The 23,282-nt window shown below is 35.6% G+C and overlaps 4 protein-coding genes across 5 annotated transcripts; 1 reads left to right on the forward strand and 3 right to left on the reverse strand.

Annotated features, from left to right (window-relative positions):
* Positions 1–363: 363 nt before the first annotated feature.
* On the reverse strand, positions 364–2,222 carry LOC21401090 (pentatricopeptide repeat-containing protein At1g62350). 2 transcript variants are annotated; one of them, XM_024164078.1, is made up of 3 exons: positions 1,846–2,222; positions 889–1,269; positions 364–722 (listed from the first exon to the last, which is right to left on the reverse strand). In XM_024164078.1, exons 1-3 carry the CDS (start codon positions 2,167–2,169, stop codon positions 693–695), a joined length of 735 nt encoding a protein of 244 aa, XP_024019846.1. In that variant the 5' UTR covers positions 2,170–2,222; the 3' UTR covers positions 364–692. The 2 variants fall into 2 exon arrangements, with proteins under 2 accessions (XP_024019846.1, XP_010094095.2); XM_010095793.2 differs by having other exon boundaries at positions 889–1,278.
* A 105-nt stretch (positions 2,223–2,327) lies between these two features.
* LOC21401091 lies at positions 2,328–3,045 on the forward strand. Its single transcript, XM_024164079.1, has one exon. The coding sequence runs from the start codon at positions 2,388–2,390 to the stop codon at positions 2,913–2,915; it is 528 nt and encodes a 175-aa protein (XP_024019847.1). The 5' UTR covers positions 2,328–2,387; the 3' UTR covers positions 2,916–3,045.
* A 1,383-nt stretch (positions 3,046–4,428) lies between these two features.
* LOC21401092 lies at positions 4,429–6,664 on the reverse strand. Its single transcript, XM_010095795.2, has 4 exons — positions 6,529–6,664; positions 5,671–6,343; positions 4,787–5,500; positions 4,429–4,527 (listed from the first exon to the last, which is right to left on the reverse strand). The coding sequence occupies exons 1-4, from the start codon at positions 6,603–6,605 to the stop codon at positions 4,429–4,431; spliced, it is 1,563 nt and encodes a 520-aa protein (XP_010094097.2). The 5' UTR covers positions 6,606–6,664.
* Positions 6,665–8,279: 1,615 nt separating this feature from the next.
* On the reverse strand, positions 8,280–11,896 carry LOC21401093 (peptidyl-prolyl cis-trans isomerase FKBP16-3, chloroplastic). The gene is made up of 7 exons (XM_010095796.2): positions 11,805–11,896; positions 11,307–11,581; positions 10,226–10,309; positions 9,740–9,789; positions 9,601–9,649; positions 9,106–9,180; positions 8,280–8,637 (listed from the first exon to the last, which is right to left on the reverse strand). The coding sequence occupies exons 1-7, from the start codon at positions 11,839–11,841 to the stop codon at positions 8,515–8,517; spliced, it is 693 nt and encodes a 230-aa protein (XP_010094098.1). The 5' UTR covers positions 11,842–11,896; the 3' UTR covers positions 8,280–8,514.
* Positions 11,897–23,282: the final 11,386 nt, after the last annotated feature.

A 23,282-nucleotide genomic window follows, 5' to 3' on the forward strand; every position in this document is an offset into this window, starting at 1 on the left:
AAAACCGTTTTCATTTTTATTTTTTGTTAAACGTCATTTTGGAAACGTGTTTATTTAAAAGAGGAAAATATGTCAAAACTTGAAATGAATTAAAATTAATAGGCCAACAGTTTACATAAATTAATAAATATGTCAAATTATTGTTTTCGTCCATAACTTATCTGATTATGAACCATAACTTGACAAGTTATTATCCATAATTTACGGGTTTTGTCCATAACTCGTCTGGCTATGAACCATAACTTGACAAGTTTGTCCATAACTTATATGGTTATGAACCATAACTTAACAAGTTATAGCCTATTAATTTCTATAACTAAAAGTTAGCCTATATACTTTTTTAAGCTTTTCATATTGGTTTATTTTTTACTATTTCCGTTTAAACATAGGCAAGAGAGTTCAAACTCTGAGTTGTCATTTAACCATTCAAAAAATGTAACATAGGCAAGAGAGTTCTAACAAGCATGAGCGTGCATTCAAACTTTTAGGATGAAACCTCCTTTTTTTTTTTTTAATCTTGGATACTAAGGATTCGAACTCTAAACCTCTTGTCGATCCAACCACAACCATTTTCAATAACTCCTCAAGAAATATCATCACAAAATTTGGTAGCTTGAGGATTTTGGGCCCCTAGTGTGGTCGATCACTGTTGTAAACCAACCCCTTGTCTACATGCCAAGTATCTGAAAATGTCAGACAAGTCTCAAGGTTCTCCTCTTTCGCTGAAAAATATGAAAACAAATAAAAGTCAGTTCAAAGACAAAAGCATATAAGTTTATGAAGAAATACTGCTCCATTAATGCAAACCTGTTTGCCTTAAGAAATGAAACATAGAGACGAAGGACGATGAATATTACAACCAACAACACGACTAATTCGAGCCCTTACGTGTTTGCTGCGTTCTACCTCTTCGAGGAATTTCTCGGGATAATTGATATACTCGAGGCATTCCTTTTTTAACTCTGCTGCCATCTCTTCTTCTCCAACTTTCTCAAGATTTCGGATCAATATTGTGAATGTCAATTTTTCAGGAGCACAACCTGATGTCTTCATCAACCCATATGTCTCCATTGTCTTCTCAACCATACCAAGTTGTATATATGCTCCAATCATCTCAGTGAATACCCTTGTGTTAGGTTCTAGGCCTTCTTCTTTTAGTTCCCTAAAGAGCTCTTCAGCCATTTCAAGTAAGTTGTTCTTTCCCAACAACCGAATCATGTCAGAGTATAGGGATAAATCTGGTTTGTACCATACTTCCTTCCTTACAAACTTGAAGACCTAAATCCTGATGTCAGTTCAGAAAAGTATAAAACTGAAGAAGAAGAAAAACCCTCAATTCAAGCATGTCCACGATGAAAGGCCAGTTTGATAATTTTTGAAGCCACAAAAATCCTTTATAAAACATGGCACATTTGAGACTACGAGTTGTGTAGCTCTTTTTTGACAGTCTTCCAAAATACTAATATAAGCCTAATCCTACTTTTATTTGTATTTTATCTCTTCTCTTCATGAACAAAAAAGTATCAGTTAAACCCAAAATTAGTCCATATTAAACCACGTGAAAAGTAATCGTTCAAAATAATTATGGAAATGGCAAGAAAAGCAACACTGATTTCAATTCAGATCAGCCCAAAAGAGAGAGAGACCTTCCTAATCGAAAAAGCTTCACCACAAAATCCTACATTTTCTGCGATTTTATATCTTTTATCCATGAACAAGTGAACAACCAATTACCAAGTATATTGTCAAAACCCAAAAACTAATCATTGTAAAACAACATGAATAATCATACAAATAGCAAGAAGAAAGGAAAAGGAAAAAAAAAAAAAAAAACAATAATAGTACCTTGAGGGCTAAGTCGAGTTCATTTTGTCTCTGCAACTCCTCCAAAGCGTCCAACAAGTCAGCCTTCAAGAGCCTACTGAGTCTCCCACCGAAAACCTCGTCGAGCTTCATCGGACTTGGTTTTGCCAACTTGAGCGCCTGCACTGCCTGAATGGCTTCTGTCGACAAAACCCTCGACCTCCACATCTGCTTTCTCGGACCATTTCTCAGACCACACAACGTGATAAACACATGATTAGTTGATTTTGGAGTCGAGATATGGATTTTTGGGAGGTTTTGACGAAAAACCACTAGGGCAAAATTGGATTTCAGAGAAACCCCCATGAGAGAGAAAACAATGAACTATGACGAGGAATAAGAAGTTTCAGAAAAGTGTGAAAGAGGTGATGATATTTATCGGGCTAATTAAGCACGTGCAACGAACTTTTCACGTGTGAAAAAAGATTAGTAGAAATTAATGAAGATATTAATATCTTCTTCGCCCTCCTTTCCTCGTTCACTCCGCTTAGAGAGAGAAACGGAGGAGTGAGAGAGAGAGAAAGATGGGTATATGTGTATCAGCCTCGAAACGAGTCAAGAACTCGCTCTCCAACTCGCCCGATTTTGACTCAGCTTGCGACGCAACCTTCTCCCACTGCCTCTCCCTTACTCAGCACGCTTTCCCAGGCGTCTTCCCTTACCAACTCACCGACGCCGCTGACAACCTCTTCCGCGCCCTCGCCGTCTCCGCCGCCCGCCCGCGTGCGCTCGGCTGGGTTTCGTCTCCCCCGACTCGCTCTCAGGTCGACTCTGCCTTCCGAGTCGTGACTCGCGGGCCCAACGACAACAACGACGACGGAGCCCAAACTCTGAGCTCGGCCCAGTTCAAGGAGTGGGCCGTGGAGCTGTTCGGGGACGCGGCCCTGTCCAGCGCCCGGGGCTCCCTGCTCCGCCGTGTCCCGATCGGAGCGGCGGGAATCGCCTGCGTCGGAGCTCTGACTCGGCTGGGAAATGGCCTCGTAGGGGCAGCGATTGGGGTCTACGCGCTCGGCGTATACGCTGCTGTGTATTCGAGTTTATGTGGGAAGTGACCGGTTTGTTATTAAATAATAATAATAATAATCTTAGCAAAATGTAATACTCTACTCTGGTTTGTGTCAATAGAAGTACATTATATATTTATTTATATACAATAAATATGATATGATAATTCTTTTGTCCGTTAAAAGTATATCTATTTGCTTTTGTGAATTGATAGATTTTTATTAATTTTATTAATATATTTTGATGTCATACTCTTTTATTTTATTTTTTGCTAACAAGATTAAATTTTTTTCATGTCTGAATAAAAATATGAACTTGTTTATTGATTGGCATTTCAGCTTGAATAAAGATGCGAACTTGTTCACTGATTGGCATTTAATTTGTATATTTTTGGTATTGATACAAGTTCGCATCTTGGCATCTAATTTGTATATTTTTGGTATTGATATAATTGTGTGATGAAAATGTATTGGTATCTGGTAAAAGGAGGGGGGCGTTAGGACCGGCCGTGGAGGTTGTGGAAGGCTCTGATCGTCTCCGGATTTAGGCTGGATCGGTAGGAGGCGGGGGAAGGGTTGGCTGGATGGTTCTGCTGCGAATCGGGTGGTCTCTGCCTTCGTCCGCCCTCTACAGGCGTTAAGGGGCCCGACTGAAGGCGTGGTTGGGTTCGTGCCGCTGTGGGAGGGTGGTCTGAGGGCCTTTTGGCCTTGGCGTGGGTTTGGCCGTGGTGGGGCTGTGATGGCTCCGGTGGTTGGTGGCCGGAGTTGGGTGATGAGGACTCCTGGGTGGCTGGCGTTGAGGGACCCCGTGTCCGCGGATTGCGGTGGTGATTGTTCTCTGGTTTTGTGTTTATTGTTGCTTTTTGTTGTAATAAAGGCGACGTTTGTTTGCCCTCACGTTGCAATAAGGGTGGTGGTCTTCCTACCCGACCCTCGTTTATATTGTTGTTTAATTTTAGTTTTTATTGTCCGGCATGAGGCCAGTTGTATGTCCACTTATAGGGTGGTCTTGGTCTAGTTAGAATCTGTTCTAGACTACGTAGATGTCCCCACTTCGTGAGGTTTATAATGTGTCCCTCCAGAGCTATGAGGCTTTCTTTGTTTAGGATGGGTCTTTTTTCTGTAGAGCCTCTAGCGTGCTCATTTGTAGCATACCGAGGTAGTTTCTCGTTGTCGGGTCTTAGGCGTGGGTTTTACCCTTCGAAGGGTCAGCGAATTTGGACCGAGACGAATGTTTATCAGTTTTTTCTTTAATTGATTTCCTCTTTTTTTTTTTTTTTTTTTTTTTAAAATTGTGTGATGAAATGATAAAATTTTCTATGCAAAGATATATTCAATTGTGAAAGGACAAAGCTAGTATTTGTCTTGGCAAGAATAAAATTTTCCTTACCTAAATAAAGATGTGAACTTGTCTTGTTCGCTAATTGGCATTTCAGCCATTTCTCTATTTCTGCTCAAATGAAATTCTGGATAATAAATGTAATGACAGAGAAGAATTTTTGAAGACGTGACTCACGTCTCAACACTATTGTAATGAAATTTGATTATATTATATACACTCTTAGCTGTAATACAAAAGATTTCTGTCTATCACTCGTGAGCTAAAAGCATGATTGAGGACACTTTTAGAAGTCAGAGCACCTCTGAGAAGAGTTAAAGCCTGCACAAGGGAAATTTCCAATTTGATTAGTTTTAGGAGGTACATAAATTTTGATCACCAAAAAAAGGGGTTTTTGGTAATTATAAAAGGATTATTGTTCAATGTTCACCAATAAACTATAAAGGGTCTATCTTGGATAATGGATCATTGAAAAATGCATAAGATTGTTGCTTCTGAAACTTATAAACGAATTAGCTATTAAGATTTAAGAAAATTTTCATGTTTCTGCTATTTGAACAGATTCTTTTGTGTAAAATACCTCTTCTTTTCCAACTGTAACTGATAGTTCTTCCAAATCTGTAAAGGGAATGTCAAGTCTGCTCATACCAGAGGCAGGTGATAGAGTTTCAACCATAAGATTATCAGTGACCAGAAAGGACCCTTGTTCTCTTATGAAACCCCCGCCACCTTTTGTCGTGCCGCGCCATTTGGGGTTCATGATTTTAAGCCTTTGAAATTGCAAGTGCAAGCATGTTTTCTTCTGCAGAGAACAGGAATAGCACTTGTTGTATATGAACTCCGATGGAGTCACCTCTTCTTCGACTTCAAGCAACCGGTTCTCACAGCCAAACATGTGCTCGAGCTTGGGGCTCAGAAGCATTTCCTTGCACCTCAGGGAGATGATGTCCATTGCGCTCAACATCTGGACACTCTTGTACAAGTTGTCTATGCTTCCGATGCAAGAGTCCCCCCTTAATAGCTTGTTGATGGAACCTAGAGGAATTGTGAGGAAGGAGAAGAGAAAATCGACGAAATCTTCTCTTGCTTCGATGCAAATTACCCTGTTTGTTGACTTGCTAAACCATAGTTTCACATTCATCTCCTCAGAGTCGGAATTGCCATTCATCTGCTGTTGATAAGGCAGGTGTAATGAATCAGGTGATGAAGTGATATCCATGCTCATATTCTCTTGCAGAAAAACATCTGTTAGGGGTGTCTTGGAGAGCATTGATTGATGAAGCAGCTGCAGCACCTGAATTGAAAAAACTTGGTGAACTTGTCTTATGTTTTCGATGGATTTCTAATTCAAGTTCAATATCTAGTCATGTTTTAGGCATTATGACCATCAAAGTACCGACATAAGAGAAAATGCTTGACTAATTTGGATTCTAATGGATTGTTGCTTGATACCAGATAACTTACCTCCTCAAGACCAATATTGATGTGCTGCTCTTGCACACCGGTGTTGTCTCTGAATTCGTGCCTCAGAAGGAGCGAACGTGTGTTAGATATTGATGCAGGGAGAATCTGCAAATCGTTGCTTATGATAAACCTCTGCGCTCTAGTGATGAATCCCCCATCTGCCTTCCCATCTGCGTACTTGATTCGCAGCTTGTTGTCCATCGGTTTTCCACAAGCGCAGATCGAATTCTCCACCAAACTGATGAATCCAAAGGACTCGTTGTTCAAGCATGGAGTCTTGGAGCAAGTGTAGAACTTGGTGTAGTCCATTCCATCAATCTTCACAATCAACTTGTTGGACTGCAGTCCATGCGCACTTCTCAGTTGGAGCAGCATGTTCTTGCAAGCCTTTGTCCTGAAACACTTTTTGTCAAGAGCTTCCACACTCTTGTACAGTTCATCCATGGACCCAATTCTTGATTCTTTATTAGCCAGCCTTATGATTGTTCCCATCGGCAATATAAGAAAGCTAAGCAACACATCAACAAAATCCTTGCCACACTCCGCGAATACAACTCGACTCCTATTCTTGTCTATGAGCAGCTTCAATCTTATAGGTTTTCGAGTCGCAGGTTGAGAAGTCCTCTCATTAGGTTGAGATTTTGATTCCAAGCCAACAGAAAGCCAGAGCCTCCTGAGTACAAGAAAATTATTGGAAGTTATTATCAAGTATCACTTCTATAGTAATCTAAGGATTAGGACCTGCTCAATGTTTTTGAGCTAATTGAACGTGATTGTTCAATTTCTAAAATTAAAAATATACTATATTTTTACATACTAGTACGTATATTACTATATTATATAACTTTGTATCCGTACCTTAGAAGTTGATAGAGAAAAATGATGGATATTAACAAGCCGAAAATCATTGAAACCAGAACAATATTGTTGGACATAACAAGGTAGAGAAGAAGGACAAAAAGAACTGCTCCACCGGCCTCAGTACCATATAATATTTCCATATCAAGAGAGACAACTTTCTTTTGGTCTCAAAAGGGTACAAGGAAATCAAAAAAAAAAAAAAAAAGTTTTTGCAATATCAAGGAAATCCAGTTATTGTTTCCTTTGAATTTGGTGTGGGATGTCAAGAGGTTGAATGAGTATTTATAAATCCAGTTATCTTTTTCCATTCAAAGATTAAAATAAAAAATAAAAAAAGGTTGTTGTTCTTATTTCTTCTCTACTTTGATTAAGTTTTAGGTGAATCAATATTTTAAAATGAAGACTCATAAAGACAATTCTCTGGTAGGTAAAAAATAAATAAGTCATCCCACTACTAAATTACAGTTTTAGAACATTAGATCATGAAATTTAATAAATTATCGGACGGTCTAAAATTAAACACTATTAACTCTCCCATAAATTTCTTATCAAGTAAATTAGCCTACATCTCCAAACAATCATGTAGAGCCAAGTGTCTAATATCTAATATAATATATGCCTGGTCCATTTCAGTGTTGACAATTTTTTTTTTCTTTTTCAATAAGAAAAAAAGTGTCTAATTATAAGAGTTGAATTTTGATTGCGTGTGTTACAAGTTGCAGTTTAGACTAAATCTTTGGGCGGTACGTGTATACAAAACATATGTACACGCCTTAAGTTAATAATAATCTCGTGGAAAGTCCTTGATTAATATCATATTACATAACTTCTTATGTGTATCCAACTCTTATAATTGGAGCTTTTGCATTGACAACGTAAGTGAATCATGGAGATAATAATTACTAGTTTTATCTTTTCAACGTTTTGAATTCTCTATGTCTTGGCAAATATATACTTGTATATTCTTTATTATGTAAGTTTCTCCTTAAATTTCACAAGGCGATCAGCCTTCATCAACAGTGATGCTTCAAAATAAAATTACTACCTTTGACTGGTTTTCATGTGCTGTTACCAACCACCATGAGTATGTTGTTACTTACTTTTAATTTCATTATTGTGTTGGTAGACTTCATATATTTTATCATCACTTTTATGTTAGGAACACCAATTCTAATACTAATTTTTTTTTTTTTTTTTTTATAAACTCATGACTTATTATTCTTTTTTTAATAGGCGTTTAAAAAATTATTATATCAATAGATTGCACCTACTAGTAAAAGAATAATAACTTAAAAAATTAATACAAAAATTGAGATTAGAGTGGGTCTCTCTAGTATTTTTCTTTTTACAATTATGATAGTATATTTTACCAACTAGCACTAACACCAAGAATTTCTCTTGCAGCATATCAGAACTTCCCTATAAAACAGCATATTAATATTATCGTTGGCAGTTTTATTTGTGCTGATGGAGTTTTGACCCTCAGGGATACATGTCAAAATTTTACAGGCTAAGACATTTTTCTTTTTTGTTCATCTTTCTCTTTTCTTTTCTTTTTTTGGAAAAAAAGAAAAGAAAAGAAAAGGAGACCATGAATAGGAGTCAATTCAAGAAGAGTAGGTTTGAGAAGGAATTAAGTTGTGATATAAAGCATTTTCCTATTATTGTTATCAGTTCACACTATAGCTTATTTGAGTGTCTTTTCAACCTCTCTTTTTTAACAAAACTAAATTATGTAAAAAGCTTTCATAGAGTTTCCCAAGTCCTTAATGTTTCTTTTGTTTGCAACTCTAGATTATCCCATGAGTTCAGGGATATCCTGCTCTTATACAGAAGTAGTAGGAAAAAAGAAATGAATCAACAAATTGACATGTATTCAAATCAATGCAACTGCTCACACCAGGATCACTTTGTGTGCTCCTGTACTTAACGAAACTTATGGACCAAAGACAATGCAATGAAAAAAAGCTGGCGAGAACTTTCTTATTCTGCAAAATCCAATTCCAGGCCTGGAATGTATTCCAAGCTCACATCGAAGACGACCGGACTATTCGGAGCCACCCTTGGCCTTCCTGGGGCTGAGGTTAGACCTTTGGGGAATGCCAACTGATCAAATCAAATCACACTAATGTATATCAGTATGTATATATATATATATATAGAAGGTTAGAACTGACTTCCAAATGTTTCCCCTTTGGAGGTACTTTAATTAAGTAGTGAAAACTATTAGTTACCATTGTCACTGGATCACATGAATGATTTGTGTTCCCTCATTAGTGAATTAGAATATATAGTTATGGAAGTTAACAAAACTAAAGGTGCTATATAACAATACCGGTTTTTTTTCCTTTTGCCGTTTAGGTTCTTTTAGCCGTCAGATTAACTTTTATTCCATTTAAACAGTTAGATATGACCTGATAGACTGGTACATCTTAGGAACTACCCCTTGGCCTATATCTGTATGCATGTATATGTATACATAATACATGTATTCAATTTTTATTGTATTCTCCTCAATTTTCTATATAGTTGATAGTATTAACATAATAGTTGAGAAAGAAGTGAAAATCTTACTGATCCTGGAATGTAGAGTCGGCGCTTCCCGCCCGTTTTCATGCTCAGCATGCCTTCATCAAGGCCCTTGATCACCTGTTCTACTCATTTAGGTTAAAAACCATTAAAATATATCTAACAATTAATGTAACAGAATCCACTTGGGACTTTGATGATGCTTAGGAAGTACTAATCAAATCTATTTAAGTTCTGTAGATTTGCTGCTTGAGACTGCACTATATTCTGTCATATCATTACTCTTATCATATCATCAAAAGATCAAATATTAGTTTGAACTTTTCGACTATTAACAACAATTTTTTTTTAGAAAAAAAAGTAAGCAGCTTCATAGTGGTTTCTGGAAGCTGACTGAGCAAGAGAAATCTTGGAAGGCTGAGCACAGCTTTACCAAAGTCTTATAAGAATCACATAACACCATTTTTCTCCGTTGTAATCTTACATGGGTGGCAAAAAGTTTCTTCATGAAAATGAATGATTTTATTCCATATATCATACCTGACCAGAACCAACACGAAAAATGTAGGGCCGACCCTTCTCCAATGAACTGTAAATGGAGACAAACCAATAATAGAATGAAAATTGGTGTCCTGCATCTAAATCAAAGTTTCTAATGTGAAATCAATTATTGTTTTACCTGTCAAATATCTGCCCAGATGGAACCATGGCAACATAATTAGCAGCCACCTGCGGTTAAGAGAATCAAGCACACAAAGTAAAGATTGCAGGTTGAGAAGTTGACAAGTTTCTTTTCTTTCTGATAAAACTGGACCGTGATCAATTAAGATGATACAAATCAGCATATATGAATATGCTCTATTGCAGTTTTTGGAAAGCCTTTCTAAATGGAAAGTTCAGGTCGATTGTCTGACAAACTATAAACATATGTAGATCAACAATACATATGGATGAAGTGTAGAGATTTTTGCAGGAAGACGTCAAATGGATGCAAATGGGTGGGCATTATTCTGAATAGTTGGGCCTAATTTCTATGTCAGCTTCAAAGGATAGAAACTTTAAATACAAGAAGAACACTCAATTATAGATAAATATACTGAAACTTTGAGTTTTCATGTTAAGAATTAGTTATAGGTGGCAAGAAAGCCAAAGAAACTTAACACACCTGAAAACCAACTGGGGGACTAGGACCTTCACCAACTTTAATATCCTTGTACCGCAAACCAGATTCTGTAGTTACCGTAGGTACCTTTATTAGAGGGAAAAAGCCACCATGAGTACCAGCCAGCAAAAACTTGGTCAGACTCAATCTCTTCTAAACCATGATCTTCTCGATCGGATAATTGAAATGCTGGTATTTCAATGATTATGTTCTAAGGAAAGGATCTAATTCATGAGAAAGAATAAGCCCCTAAGTGTCTAATGCAGAATGAAAGGTTTAGAATTTTAGAAAAATCCCATTAAAGCAGATGATCTTATAAAAGCTACATGTCATAGTTGGTCTGAAATGAAAGAAGAAATCGCTGGTTTTGAGATTTTTATTCCTAGTCTAGGCCAATTTTTAACAAGTCTTAGATTGACCTCAGCTACCTTGTAAATTTTGTGCGAGGTCATCTATGGTAAAGAATAAGCCTAAGTGGCTACTCCATAAATGAAGTTGAAAATCTATAGAGAGAAAAAAAAAAAGGAGAAAAATTCCATTCAAATATGATCCACTTATAAAGGTAAGGCCATAGTTTGTCTGAAATGAAAGAAATATTGCTGGTTTTGAGCTTTCACTCCTTAATCATTGTGTTTACTTCCCTAGTTAATTTTAATAGGTGTTACTTGCCCAAGTCTTAGACTGACCCGCCTTGCAAATTTTCTAAAATGATTGACACAATAAGAACATAAAAATAAAGTGTTGGAGAAAAGGGGTTAAACAAATATCACCATACAAAATGCTACCCCCAAAAAAAAATAAATAAATGAAGAGTCCGAAAAATCCCATTAAAAATTGATCATCTCATAAAGCTACCTACAGGCTATGGTTTGTCTGAAATGAAAGTAGAAATTTATGGTTTTGAGCTTTCATTCCATTGATCAATGTGTTTTCTTCCCTAGTCTTTAGCTAATTCTAATAGGGTCTTGCTTATTCAAATCTTAGATTGACCTAACCATTCTTGAAAATTTTCTGGGACAAGTAAGAAGAGACCCAAAAAAAAAAAAATGTGGTAAAGATAAGGGGTAAGGTAATCTCACCATACATTTTCAAGCTCCTTCTCACAAGCATCATCACAAAGCCTTGGCTTTTGCTCTGGTGGCAACCCTGCTCCTTTAGCAACATGATGTGACTCCACCAACACGCTCGCAACTCCAAACATCAATCCAATCACTTCTCTGCGCCTCTTACTCAACTTCAATTCATCATCCCAATTTGCTCTCGCCCTCGAATCTTTAACTTCCGAGTTCCAGCATCTCACAACGAGACCCCCAATTCTCTTACTGCAACTAATGCCTTGACTTTTGCCACAAGTAGAACCTAACATGGTGTGTTGCCCAAGAAAATTCTTATGATTTTGCAATTAGTGAGAAAACAGAAATATCATGTGCATAATGTTGTTATTGCTTTTGGATTTCTTTCCCATTCTGAAACGAAGGTGATGATAAGGAGAGAAAAAAACCCAAAGGAAAAAAAAAAATGAAGTGACATGATTCATTCAGATGAAAAGAAAAGTGCAGATTATTATTATTATTATTATTACCTAGTGGAAGCAGAAGAGTTGAAGAAGAGGAGGCCATGCTTTGGAGAATATTGAAAACTCTAGTCTGTAGAGTTTGGGAACGGATAACGAAATCTTTTGGTTATGAATATATTCGGTACAATACAACTAAATTTCGAAGGAAAAAGACAGCATTCTTAGGCCGGCTTATCCGTAGGGAATTAGTAGAAAACATCCCACGGCTATTGAAGGGTATTCTGGTAATCGTACATTTAGATGCTGACTATAGTTTTTTTTTTTTAAAAGAGAAACGACTGGAAACTTCTAAACGACAACCTATAGTGAATGCCAAAAGATGCAACAATCACTTAAAAGGAAAACGACATGATGTCTTGTTAAATAAACGACAATATTCACGTCGTACGAAACTGCATGTTGGATAATGCTTGAAAAAATACTTTTATATTTAAGGAGAGTTTTTGAACCTATTTGAATAAAAACCTTAAAAGTACTTATTTTTATATAAAAAATGTAATAAAAGGACATGGATGAGATATTTAATTTACTATTTACAAATAAAATGTTCAAAATGTAAAAAACCTTTTCATAAACACTTTTTTCATAAGCACTAAGGAGATAGTTTGTTCTAAAAGTGTTTAAAAAAATTAAAAACACTTTAAGATTGTCCATCTAAACAGATTCAAAAGCAACTAAATAAGTTAAAAAACAGTTTTTTTAAAAACAAACAGACCTTAACTAAACAAGCAACGTACCATAGAGAACGAGGGAACTAATATATTTGATATGTGTTTAATAAATTATAACACATTTTGTTAAATAATTAGATTATGACATAATTTGATATTTTAGATTTCAAATCTTATTAAAAAACTAAAATATCTCTAAACCTCATTTTTCACTTCTCTCATTCCTTCTAAATCTCTATTTTCTAAAAAATTTAAATTATAGTTCAATTGGTAAATTATAGCATTTTTTCTTAATAAGTAGATTATAGCCGTCGCCGATGGCGATAAACGGTAAATACCATATTTACTCGTAAATATATTTATTTAAAAATTTGGCTACCAACTCCAGTAACGGTTAAATACCATATTTACTAGTAAACAACGTATTTATTAGTAAATAGTATACTTATCTAAAAATCCAGCCGGCAGCGCCACCAGCAACTAGTAAATATTGTATTTACTTGTAAATAATATATTTACCTAAAAATTCAGCTGCTGACACTAGCAACTGGTAAATCTTGTTTATTCAAAAATTTAAAAAGTTAGGTCACCAGTAATGGCGACCGATAAATACTGTATTTATTTGTAAATATCGTATTGAAAGGGGAATGGTTTGATGTAAGGGTAGTTTCATTTTTTGTACCACATAAATTAGTTGGTGGCCATATTTTTAGTTTTAAAAATTTTAGGTTGTTTTTTATTAAAATTGGGCTCCAAAATAAGCCAATATTGTTATTATCCCCATAAATTCTAAGATAACAAAACAAAATAAAAAAGGAGTTGAACTTAAAAATGAAAGAGAAAAAAAAAGGTAAAGTGCCTAGGATTTAAGAGGTACGAAAAAGAAAGAAGAGAAATAAAAGAGTTCTTTTTTAAAAAAAAAAAAAGAGTTAAAAAGGCAAAAAAAAAAAAAAAAAACACGAAGAGTGGGGGCACATTTATGATAGGAACCAAAATGATAGGTGCAATTGTTTAATTCATTGGATTAACTTTAACAGTTAAATCTACACCTGTTATGTTAAAAATTTACAGTGAGTGACACAACATTATTTTCAATAACAAATTTAAGCATATCTGACCATTAAAAAATTAATCTAACGACTAAAAAGCAATACATATTAATACGGTAGAAAAGCCTTCCTTACCCAAAGAGAGCATGGAAAATAAGGACAAGAAAAATGAAAGACTTAAGATGAAAATAATAATAATAATAATAATAATAATAATAAATGATGGCATTCTCTATTGTGAAACACTCTAAAAAACCCCACCGGTGAAATACTATTTTTTACCGTTGGATTAATTTTCAACAATCAGATATGCAGTAGAAACAGTTTTGTATGGTGTACTGTAAAGTTTTAATACATATATGATTGTTGAAAAATTAATTCAAGAGTTAAAAATATGGGTCTCACCTATGGGAAAAGGAAAAAGGGGTAAAAAATAATAATTATTTTCATAGATACCCTCAAACTATGAAAAGTTAGGAACCCTTTGAAATAAAGTACATAATTCGATAATATTTATGAAAATAATATAAAAATACAAAGAAGAGAAAGGGAAGAAAAAAAAAAGGCAGCACTTAAACACTGCGAGTAAAGATCAAGATCACCATCACGAGATTTTAGTCAAAATTTCTTTTTCGAGTAAAAATAATAGAAAAATGTTAGGAGCACTCTCTTTGTCACCCTCGCACTTCTTAATTTGTCTTGTGTCAACTTACTTCCTAAAAAAAAATAAAGAATTGTTGTAGATCATTATTTTTATATTATATTACAACTCTGCACTCTTTCATATTTGCAATTTTTTTTAAATGGAAAATTAAAAAATTATTATTTTGCTAATCTTTGTTTGTTTCTTAACATTTTTTTCTTTCCTTTTTTGTCTTTTCAGTCCTGTTTGTTCCTTTTTCCTAATAGAACAGATATTGGACGTATATATTTTCTCATTTAATCAGTTATTCCGAGTTCTTAGCTAAACGTATATTATTTATATAAATAAATTATTTTAAAACTTATTTTTTTAAAATAAAATGAAGATTTTGATAAAAAAGTAAAATAAAAATAAAATAAAATAAAATAAGAACCTGTTAATGTTGGCTATTGGAATGCTTTTAAGGATCTGCATAGAGTGCTTTTAATATTTGGCTCATGCATGAATAGAATTATAGTAATATTATGCAAGGCAAAACTTTTTATGTAATATTTTTCGGTAAGTAAACATATTAATAAGTTAAATTTTTTATCGTTAAATTTATATAAAATCACGTAAAAGTAAAAAATAATGCATATTTAACAGTTAAAAAATCTGACCTACTGATACGTCAGGCGTACGAGAAAATCTCTCTATTTATTTTTTTTTAAAAAGTTAGGCAATCCGAGTACACGACGACGCGACTCGAAACCCGCACGAAATTAGCGGGTTTAGGTTTATCATAAATATGTTTGGGTTAAAATTAAATTAAACCTGTGAAACATGATTAAATAACGTGTCATTTTTAAGTTGACCCAGCAACCCACAATAATCTATTTATTAAACGTATCATATTTAGGTAATATGAATACATAACACAATTATAACCCCGTTTATTACCTATTTTACAAATATGTTTTTTTTAAGAGAAAAAGGTTTTACAAATATATTTTTTTTCCTCTCATTTTTCCACTCCACCTCCACGCTTAGAGATGTCAAAAGGGCCGTGCTGGGCCGGCACGACCCTTCTAACCCCAGGCCCATGGCGGGCCTGGGCCGTGCCAGGGCCGGGCCTGAGGAGAAACCCCCAGGCCCAGCACTGGCCCTTGGCCCTAGTCCATAAGGGCCAGGGCCGGGCCTGGGCCCAGGCCCTTCACGGGCCGGCCCTGGCCCTTTTAATTTTGTTTTCAATATTTAATTAAAAAAAAAGAAAATATATCATATGTCCCCAAAAGATGTGATTTTATTGAATTGATATAATACAAATAAGTACACATAAATGATCAACTCGTTAAAAACCTTGTCAAGTAAATCTCGTGGGGAGATCAGGACAAAACCTTAGCGAAGGAAAAAAGAGTGCAGTATTTTAGGATAAGTAAATTACAAAACCTAAGTGATTCTAGAAGATTATGTTATGTCTAAACTCAATTTTAACCTAATTTTCTTAATGCACTTGAGTTTCACTTATGATTAGCAATATTTTTAGGATTTTTTTTTAATTTCAAATTTGATGACAAAAAAAAGTAATATATCATATGTCCCAAAACTATGTGATTTTATTGAATTAATATGAATAATTATAAGAAAATGACTGGTTGACTAGACGGCATAGGTCGGCCAATTGGCCCTAAAACATGAGGCATGACCCTTCGCGTGCATGGGCCGTGCCTAGCCCTTCGCGTGCCTGGGCCTTGGCGTGCCTGGGTCGTGCCTGGGCCTTGGGCGGGCCTATGCCGTGCCTGGGCTGCGGGCCTCAAACATGAGGCCAAGCCCAGGCTCTTCTGGCGTGCCGTGCCGGTCCGGCCCATAATAGTACAGGACCGGGCCGTGCCAAATTTGCTACTGTAGTGGGCTGGTCCGGGCCGTCCATGGACGGCCCGGCCCAAATGACACCTCCACGCTGCCTTTTCTTCTCCCATTTCTTTACTTCACGCTGAAGCTAGGTTTTCTCTCCATTCTCGACCGCCGCTCCTTCACTTCACCGCCGTGACCTTCTCTTTCTCTCAGAAGTCACCCACCCGTGCGGCCTATTCTCTCAGAAGTCCCTTCACTTTCTCTTCACCGCTTCATCTCTGCCATATTCTCTCTGTTTTTTTTTTCGTTTGATTTTTGTTATTTCTTATGGTTTGGATTTATGATTTTTGTTTATGGTTTGATCTGTGTTTGGACCGATGGTTTGAATTTGTGTTTAGAAGAACTGGTCAGGTTAAAAGAACTGGGTTTTTGTTGGGAATTTGGGGATTCTTTTTCTCCCTTGTTTGTTGTTTTAGGCGATATTTTTGGTACTCAGAATTTTAGTTTACAAAGTAAAGAAAGGAATTTGGGAAGGGTTTTGTAGAACCCAACTAGGTATTTCTTTTAGTAAGAAATTTAGGTCAACTTACGCATCAAGAAGTATGTATTTCTTTTATACATCTTGAATTTGCTACGGATCTTGGGGTTCTATTCTGCTTCTTGTGGGTCAATCCCGGTTGAAAACTTCTCCATTTTATTTAGTAAAGTTTGTGATATTGTCCTTGTGGGGAATCCATGTACTATGATATATGATTCTCTTGTTTAATTGCACAGCTTCCTTAAAAAAAAGTTTGTTGTGATTACTCATTTTAACTCTGAACAATGGTTATTATAGAATGAACATTTATATTTCTGAGGTATTGAGAAGTCTTTGCTTGGCTTTTGAGCAAAATAGGATCTCCTCTCTTTATGAGTCTTAATGCAAGATACTTCTGTTTGAGTGTGTATTTGTAAGAGAAAATAAGATTTTTGAGTTTCATAGCCCTTGATACAAAGCCACTGGTTTAAAGCCACCTAATAACAAGGAGTTTTTTATTACATTTGGGATTTTTGCTAGAACCTACTAGTAACATAACATAACACGTGTACTTCAAAACTAAAAATTATAAATGTTTTCTTCCGGACCTATAAACCTCATCCCCACCATGTTAACGGTTAAAAGTCTAGTTACTTGAACCATTATACTGTTATCGTGTAGCAGACTACTATCATAGATTCATAGCTTGGAACAAGATTCTAAAAGAATAAAGAACAAAAGTTTCAGAAGTACCAAAATGAATAAGTCAATGATTGCATGAGGGAAAAAAAGCGGGAGAGCAGCAAAATGCAAACTCAAAACAAAAATTATGCAATAAACAAGTCTTTGGTAGTTATGCAATAAACAAGTCATTGGTAGTTATGCAATAAACAAGTTTTTGGTAGTTATGCACTAAACAAGTTTTTATTAGTTATGCAATAAAAAAGTTGTTCATAGCAATAAACAATCAGAATACTAAGCTCCACAAAAATGTACCTCATTTCGTAACCTTTGAAGCTCTTGTGTGGACAAAGTACAAAGTGCCAAGAATAAGCTGTTGAACTATTGAACTAATGTTTTCTTTTTATCAGGTTAATTTAAGACAATGGAAATTGTTCTTGAGTCCGTTGAGTTCCAAAGTGTGGACGTTGATGTTGAAGAGATTGATGGATCGAGTTTTAATACCGAAACTCAAGGCGAGCAACTCTAAAAAAGAAAAGAAGCTGAACTCAAAGGTTTGGAGTCACTTGTTTGTACTCGAGATTGGTTATATAGTGACAAAGGTGGTTTCAAACTAATTTAATTTATTCATATTTTCTAACTTGATTTTGAACTAAACTTGTATGTGTATATATATATATATATATATATATATTTTTCGTGTAAATTTCAATGAAGAGGTGGAGGATCTCACACAAGATATCTTCACCTTTTCATTGAAAGATAATGAACCTTTCTCACAGGGATCAACTTCTGCTGTACCTAATGATGTGACTCCCTCCACTGCAGCAAATTATTTAACTGTTTAATGATTAATCATGTATGTTTGTTTTCTAATTTGTGAGACAGTTTTATGTGTTTGTTTTAATTTTGAACTTAGATTATTTAATGTCTCTTTAGCATGTTAAATAGGTTGAGAAACAAATCTTTAAGTACAAACAGGTTGAGAAACATGTTTTATCACCCATTTTATAAACAGGTTCAGATATAGGTTAACACGATCCATTTATCATCCATTTTATAAACAGGTTCAAAAATAGGTCAACACGACCCATTTATCACCCATTTTATAAACGGGTTGGCAGGTAATCAACGGGTTGACACGACACGTTTATGACCTATTTAATAAACGGGTTAGTCTTGTCGTGTCAACCTGCCAATATATAGGTCGTGTTTGGGTTTTGTATTTGTGGGGGCTAACACGACACGAGCACGACCCGACGACACAAGCACGACCCGCCAACACGAATGGCCACCCTTTAACGCCTAACAAATTGAGAAGCGAGAGAGTGATAAAAAGAGTGAACAAAAGGTGACCTAGCATTTTTTAAAATCACAGTAATAATATCAAGAAACGACCATCCTTTACTTTCTCTGTGGCTCTCTTTTGGGAGTGAAGATGAACGACGAAGGATCTAGGGTTTCAATTCCTTCCAGTCTGCTTCAAACGAGCTCCATGGATAAAGAGGAAAAGATGCTTCTTCAAGGTATGAATCCGAGTTTTTTTTATGGCAATTTGCCAAATACGATCGATGTATTGATTTTTTTTTTTATTTGCTGACGTAATTTTTGATTTGTTTAGGTTTTGCTGACGGAGAATCTAGGGTTTCAATCCCTTCCAGTCTACTTAAAACGATCCAGAACAAAAGCGATCACAAAATTGATAAAGACAGACCATGCAAAGGCTTCTTCACAGTACGAATCCAATACAATGTCTTTTGATATTGATCGTATTTTTTTTATGGCGATTTGCTAAATATTATTTTGTTCACACTTTTTCTGATGCGAATTAATTCCCTAGTTAGTTTGTTTTGTGATATTAACTAAAAAAATCTAACAAATGCGGTATAATTGCTTTTCATGGCGATTTGTTCCTGTGAGAGAACCTTCAGACCCTTTCTTATTTTTTTTTATTTAGGTTTTTGTCGTTAATTTTTTTATTTTATGTCATGAGTTTGTTAACCATCTGAAGTCGTTCGCTGTTATATTATATATATATATATATGTATATATATATATATAAAGAGTTAGTTGATTAGTTATGTAAAACTGTTCACTTAAATTTTGAATTGTAAAATTGTAAAAAATGTTATCCTATAACTAATTAGGTTTTTCAGCTTCAATAATTTTGAGTTGATCTAAATGTCGGCAATAAGAAAATCTGCATATAAAGGCAGATATATAAACAAATGAAAATGTCGACATTCTTCTATATTTGAATCTTTTGTTACTGTTTGCCTTATCTAATCTGCTGGAAAATAATATATGCTAGGGTGATATCCACTCCAATCTCCCTTGATTGGAAGTGATTTGTGCGATTCCAGCGCAGCATTGCCTTAAATCACTATTGGATCCTCTCAGTTTGAGTCTTATCCCATGGATTTACAAGGATTTTTTTAAATTTTTTTTTTTTAAATTTCACTTGTTCATATTTTGCTTTATTTTGAGAATTTGTTTCGATTCTCAAGTTTGTGTAGGTAAATTTGTTTTTTCTTTTGGTAATTCAATTAGACTATGGTACTATTTGCATAATTTGATTCAATGGTTTAGTATGATGTATTAATTATCATCCATCTCGTTACTTTAGAAAGTAGTAAACTTGTACAATTTCTTTTATGTTTTCCTGACTAATTTATGTTTATACCATAATGTCGGAAGTTAGGAATTAGTTAGGATAAAGTTAAGTAGGATTTTGTTCTATTCAAATTCAAATAAGTTCCTGTTTTATTTAAATTAAAATAGGATTATGTCTTGTTTACATTTAAATAGGATTCTTCTTTTCTTAAATTCAAATAATAAAATCCGAGTATAGATTCTTGTAGGATGGATATCATTAGATTTTCTTATTTGATAGATTTTAGGAAGATGTGTGGTTGGGAGGGCAATCATTTTCTAGTGATTTCCGTGTCTCTAGAAATTTCTTTTCATTTTACACACTTGCAGCGGTTAAGAATGTGTCATGGAACTTCCATTTTAGGAGGGAGCCTAGTGAGAGAGAAATGGGAGAAATCCTGGAGTTATTGGGATGTCTATAGGGAGTGAGATTGAGTGAGTTTATTCCTTATAGGTGGGTACGGAAGCTAGAGGGGTTGGGGCTGTTTCTTGTTAATCTTTCTTAAATGGTTCATTGATGATCAATACTATCCTCATTTTAGCTTTTCTTCCTTTATTAAAAAAAAAAAAAGCCTGATTGTTTTTTTATTTTATTTTCGCATTTGGATTTTTCATTCTTAGAGTAATTGTCGTCATGTCTTATTTCTTCTTCCAGGAGTTTGATAAATCTTTTATATATTATTTTTATTTATCTTTATTTGCTTTTTGCTTTTTAGATAGAAAGAGACTTTTTAATGGTTGGATATCTTCCACCATTGATTGTATCAATTGGTTAGTAGATACTTTCTTCTACTTAAAAAAGAAAAAGGCAGATATTACCTTAGACCATTAAAGTGAAGAATATGGAACGGACCGTTGAATCATTCTCCTAATTGTTGAATTTTCAGGTTCAGGAAAATGGTCCGCAAGGTGGGGGAGACAAATTTAGAAACAAGGTGACTTAGTTTTTAATTTTTTATGGTCTTTTCTAATTATTTATATAAGCTACTTGTATGGAATTTTTGCAGCTATGCATATAGCTTCTGCAAGTACTAGTGTTGCGAATGCATCTAATTTCTCAGGAGGAAGTGATATTGATTTGTGTTGACTGCTGTTGGTACTGAGAAATTGAAGAATGACTCCACAATTGCATCTGGTAAAGAGAAAGGTTCAACTATCAACATTGAGATGAAATTAGTTGTAGGTAAGGGTCTTAAATGCCATCCCTGGTTTCTTAGTTGCTGCTTGCAGCTCGTTTCATTTCCATTTAGGGATGTACATCTCTATTTTAGGGTATATATCGTCACTTTGATAGTTCATTCTCTTTTCCTCGGCAACATTGGAGATATTTGACGATATAAACTTTTAACTTATCCGGTCGTAATTAGGTTCCAAACCAAAGGGTGATCAAGGTTCTGCAACAGTTGGCGAACTAGAGTCTCATACCGAGTCACACCCCGTTGCAAATATCGTTGATTTTGAGGATGCTACTACTGAGAGTGGCAGCAAGTCTACACAACTAGAAAAGTTGAAGGACCATTCTTTGTATGTGTTTTATTTTACTCTGTGATTATTACTTTGTTTAAGAGATACATTAGCGATGACTTCTAGTATGTAGAAGAATAAAACTTTTGGCCCAATTTAGTACAACATGTGTTAATGCTCGGTGCAAAGGTCTATTCTTATAATTTCCACCGTTTCAATTCATGAATAGGGGGTTCATCAGGAGGACTTGGATCAGGACTCTAATCAGGACCCTGATCAAGGGGACTCAGATTAGGACTTGGATCAGGACTCTGATCAAGAACCTGATCAGGATTCGGATCATGACTTTGATCAGATTAGGACTCTAATCAGGACCCTGATCAGGAGACTCGGACCAGGACTTGGATCAAGACTCTGATCAGGACCCTGATTAGGTTTCGGATTACGACTTTGATCAGGACTCGGACTAGGAGTCAGACTAGGACTCTGATTAGGAGCCCGGGCCGGAGCTCGGACACATTCCCTTCCATCCTATCCACTTCATATCCATGAAGGTCATTCAGCATTCTGAAATGATCAAGAACCTAGAAATTCTTAGGGACTTGGCTAATTTTATCATCATGAATGACGAGCAAACGGGAAATCGAGTTCACGATGTTGTTGGCTCTAGTAACGTGGTCGCTAGTTCGGGGAGGGGCGACGGGCGCCCCCTTGTCCGCCTGTAAAAATGATATCCCTCCTCTAGGAGGAAGAGGCGCTTGTCGCCGCTCCCCGAACTAGCGACCATGTTAGCAGCTCCGACAGCATTGTGAACTCGAATCCCCATTTGCTCATCATTCATGACGATAAAATTAGCCCAGTCCCTAGGAATTTCTAGGTTCTTGGCCATTGCAGAACGCTGAATAACCTTCATGCATATGAAGTGGATAGGTTGGAAGGGAATGTTTCTGGGCTCCGGCTCGAGCTCCTGGTCAGAGTCCTGGTCCGGCTCTTGGTCAGAGTCCTTATCAGAGTCGTGATCCGAGTCCTGATCAGGGTCCTGATCAAAGTCGTTATCCGAGTCCTCCTGATGGACCTTTGCACCGAGCATTAATACATGATGTACGAAAATGGGGCAAAAGTTTTATTCTTCTACATACTAGAAGTCATCGCTATTGTATCTCTTAAACAAAGTAATAATCACAGAGTAAAATAAAACATATACCCATAATGGTCCGTCAAACTTTTCTACTTGTGTAGAATTATTGCTTGTGTTCAGCCATTTTGTAAGCTATTCTCTGAGGAATCAAAGTTTCTTCCTGGAAAGGCAGCAACTAGTTATTTAGACTTAATGCCTTCACCTATGGTTATAAGGGCCTCGTCTACAGAAGGCCAATGTGCCAAATTCTTTATTTGCTTTTTAGATAGAAAGAGACTTTTTAATGGTTGGATATCTTCCACCATTGATTGTATCAATTGGTTAGTAGATACTTTCTTCTACTTAAAAAAGAAAAAGGCAGATATTACCTTAGACCATTAAAGTGAAGAATATGGAACGGACCGTTGAATCATTCTCCTAATTGTTGAATTTTCAGGTTCAGGAAAATGGTCCGCAAGGTGGGGGAGACAAATTTAGAAACAAGGTGACTTAGTTTTTAATTTTTTATGGTCTTTTCTAATTATTTATATAAGCTACTTGTATGGAATTTTTGCAGCTATGCATATAGCTTCTGCAAGTACTAGTGTTGCGAATGCATCTAATTTCTCAGGAGGAAGTGATATTGATTTGTGTTGACTGCTGTTGGTACTGAGAAATTGAAGAATGACTCCACAATTGCATCTGGTAAAGAGAAAGGTTCAACTATCAACATTGAGATGAAATTAGTTGTAGGTAAGGGTCTTAAATGCCATCCCTGGTTTCTTAGTTGCTGCTTGCAGCTCGTTTCATTTCCATTTAGGGATGTACATCTCTATTTTAGGGTATATATCGTCACT

This window comes from Morus notabilis, unplaced genomic scaffold, assembly GCF_000414095.1.
Source record: "Morus notabilis unplaced genomic scaffold, ASM41409v2 Scaffold235, whole genome shotgun sequence".
Classification (NCBI taxonomy): Eukaryota; Viridiplantae; Streptophyta; class Magnoliopsida; order Rosales; family Moraceae; genus Morus; species Morus notabilis.

Bases quoted from the DNA above. Each gene is read 5' to 3' on its own strand.
- LOC21401090 (XM_010095793.2), bottom strand. From the start codon at position 2,169: ATGGGGGTTTCTCTGAAATCCAATTTTGCCCTAGTGGTTTTTCGTCAA. The intron at 1,279-1,845 runs GTACTATTATTG...ATCAGGATTTAG, and splicing joins AACTCGACTTAGCCCTCAAG to GTCTTCAAGTTTGTAAGGAA. The intron at 723-888 runs GTAAGGGCTCGA...CATATTTTTCAG, and splicing joins AGGTAGAACGCAGCAAACAC to CGAAAGAGGAGAACCTTGAG.
- LOC21401093 (XM_010095796.2), bottom strand. From the start codon at position 11,841: ATGGCCTCCTCTTCTTCAACTCTTCTGCTTCCACTAG. The intron at 9,790-10,225 runs GTGTGTTAAGTT...TCTTAACCGCAG, and splicing joins GTCCCCCAGTTGGTTTTCAG to GTGGCTGCTAATTATGTTGC. The intron at 8,638-9,105 runs GTAAGATTTTCA...TGATTTGATCAG, and splicing joins GACTCTACATTCCAGGATCA to TTGGCATTCCCCAAAGGTCT.
- LOC21401092 (XM_010095795.2), bottom strand. From the start codon at position 6,605: ATGTCCAACAATATTGTTCTGGTTTCAATGATTTTCGGCTTGTTAATA. The intron at 5,501-5,670 runs GTAAGTTATCTG...TTTTCAATTCAG, and splicing joins TCAATATTGGTCTTGAGGAG to GTGCTGCAGCTGCTTCATCA. The intron at 4,528-4,786 runs GTATTTTACACA...TCCCTTGTGCAG, and splicing joins TTACAGTTGGAAAAGAAGAG to GCTTTAACTCTTCTCAGAGG.
- LOC21401091 (XM_024164079.1), top strand. From the start codon at position 2,388: ATGGGTATATGTGTATCAGCCTCGAAACGAGTCAAGAACTCGCTCTCC.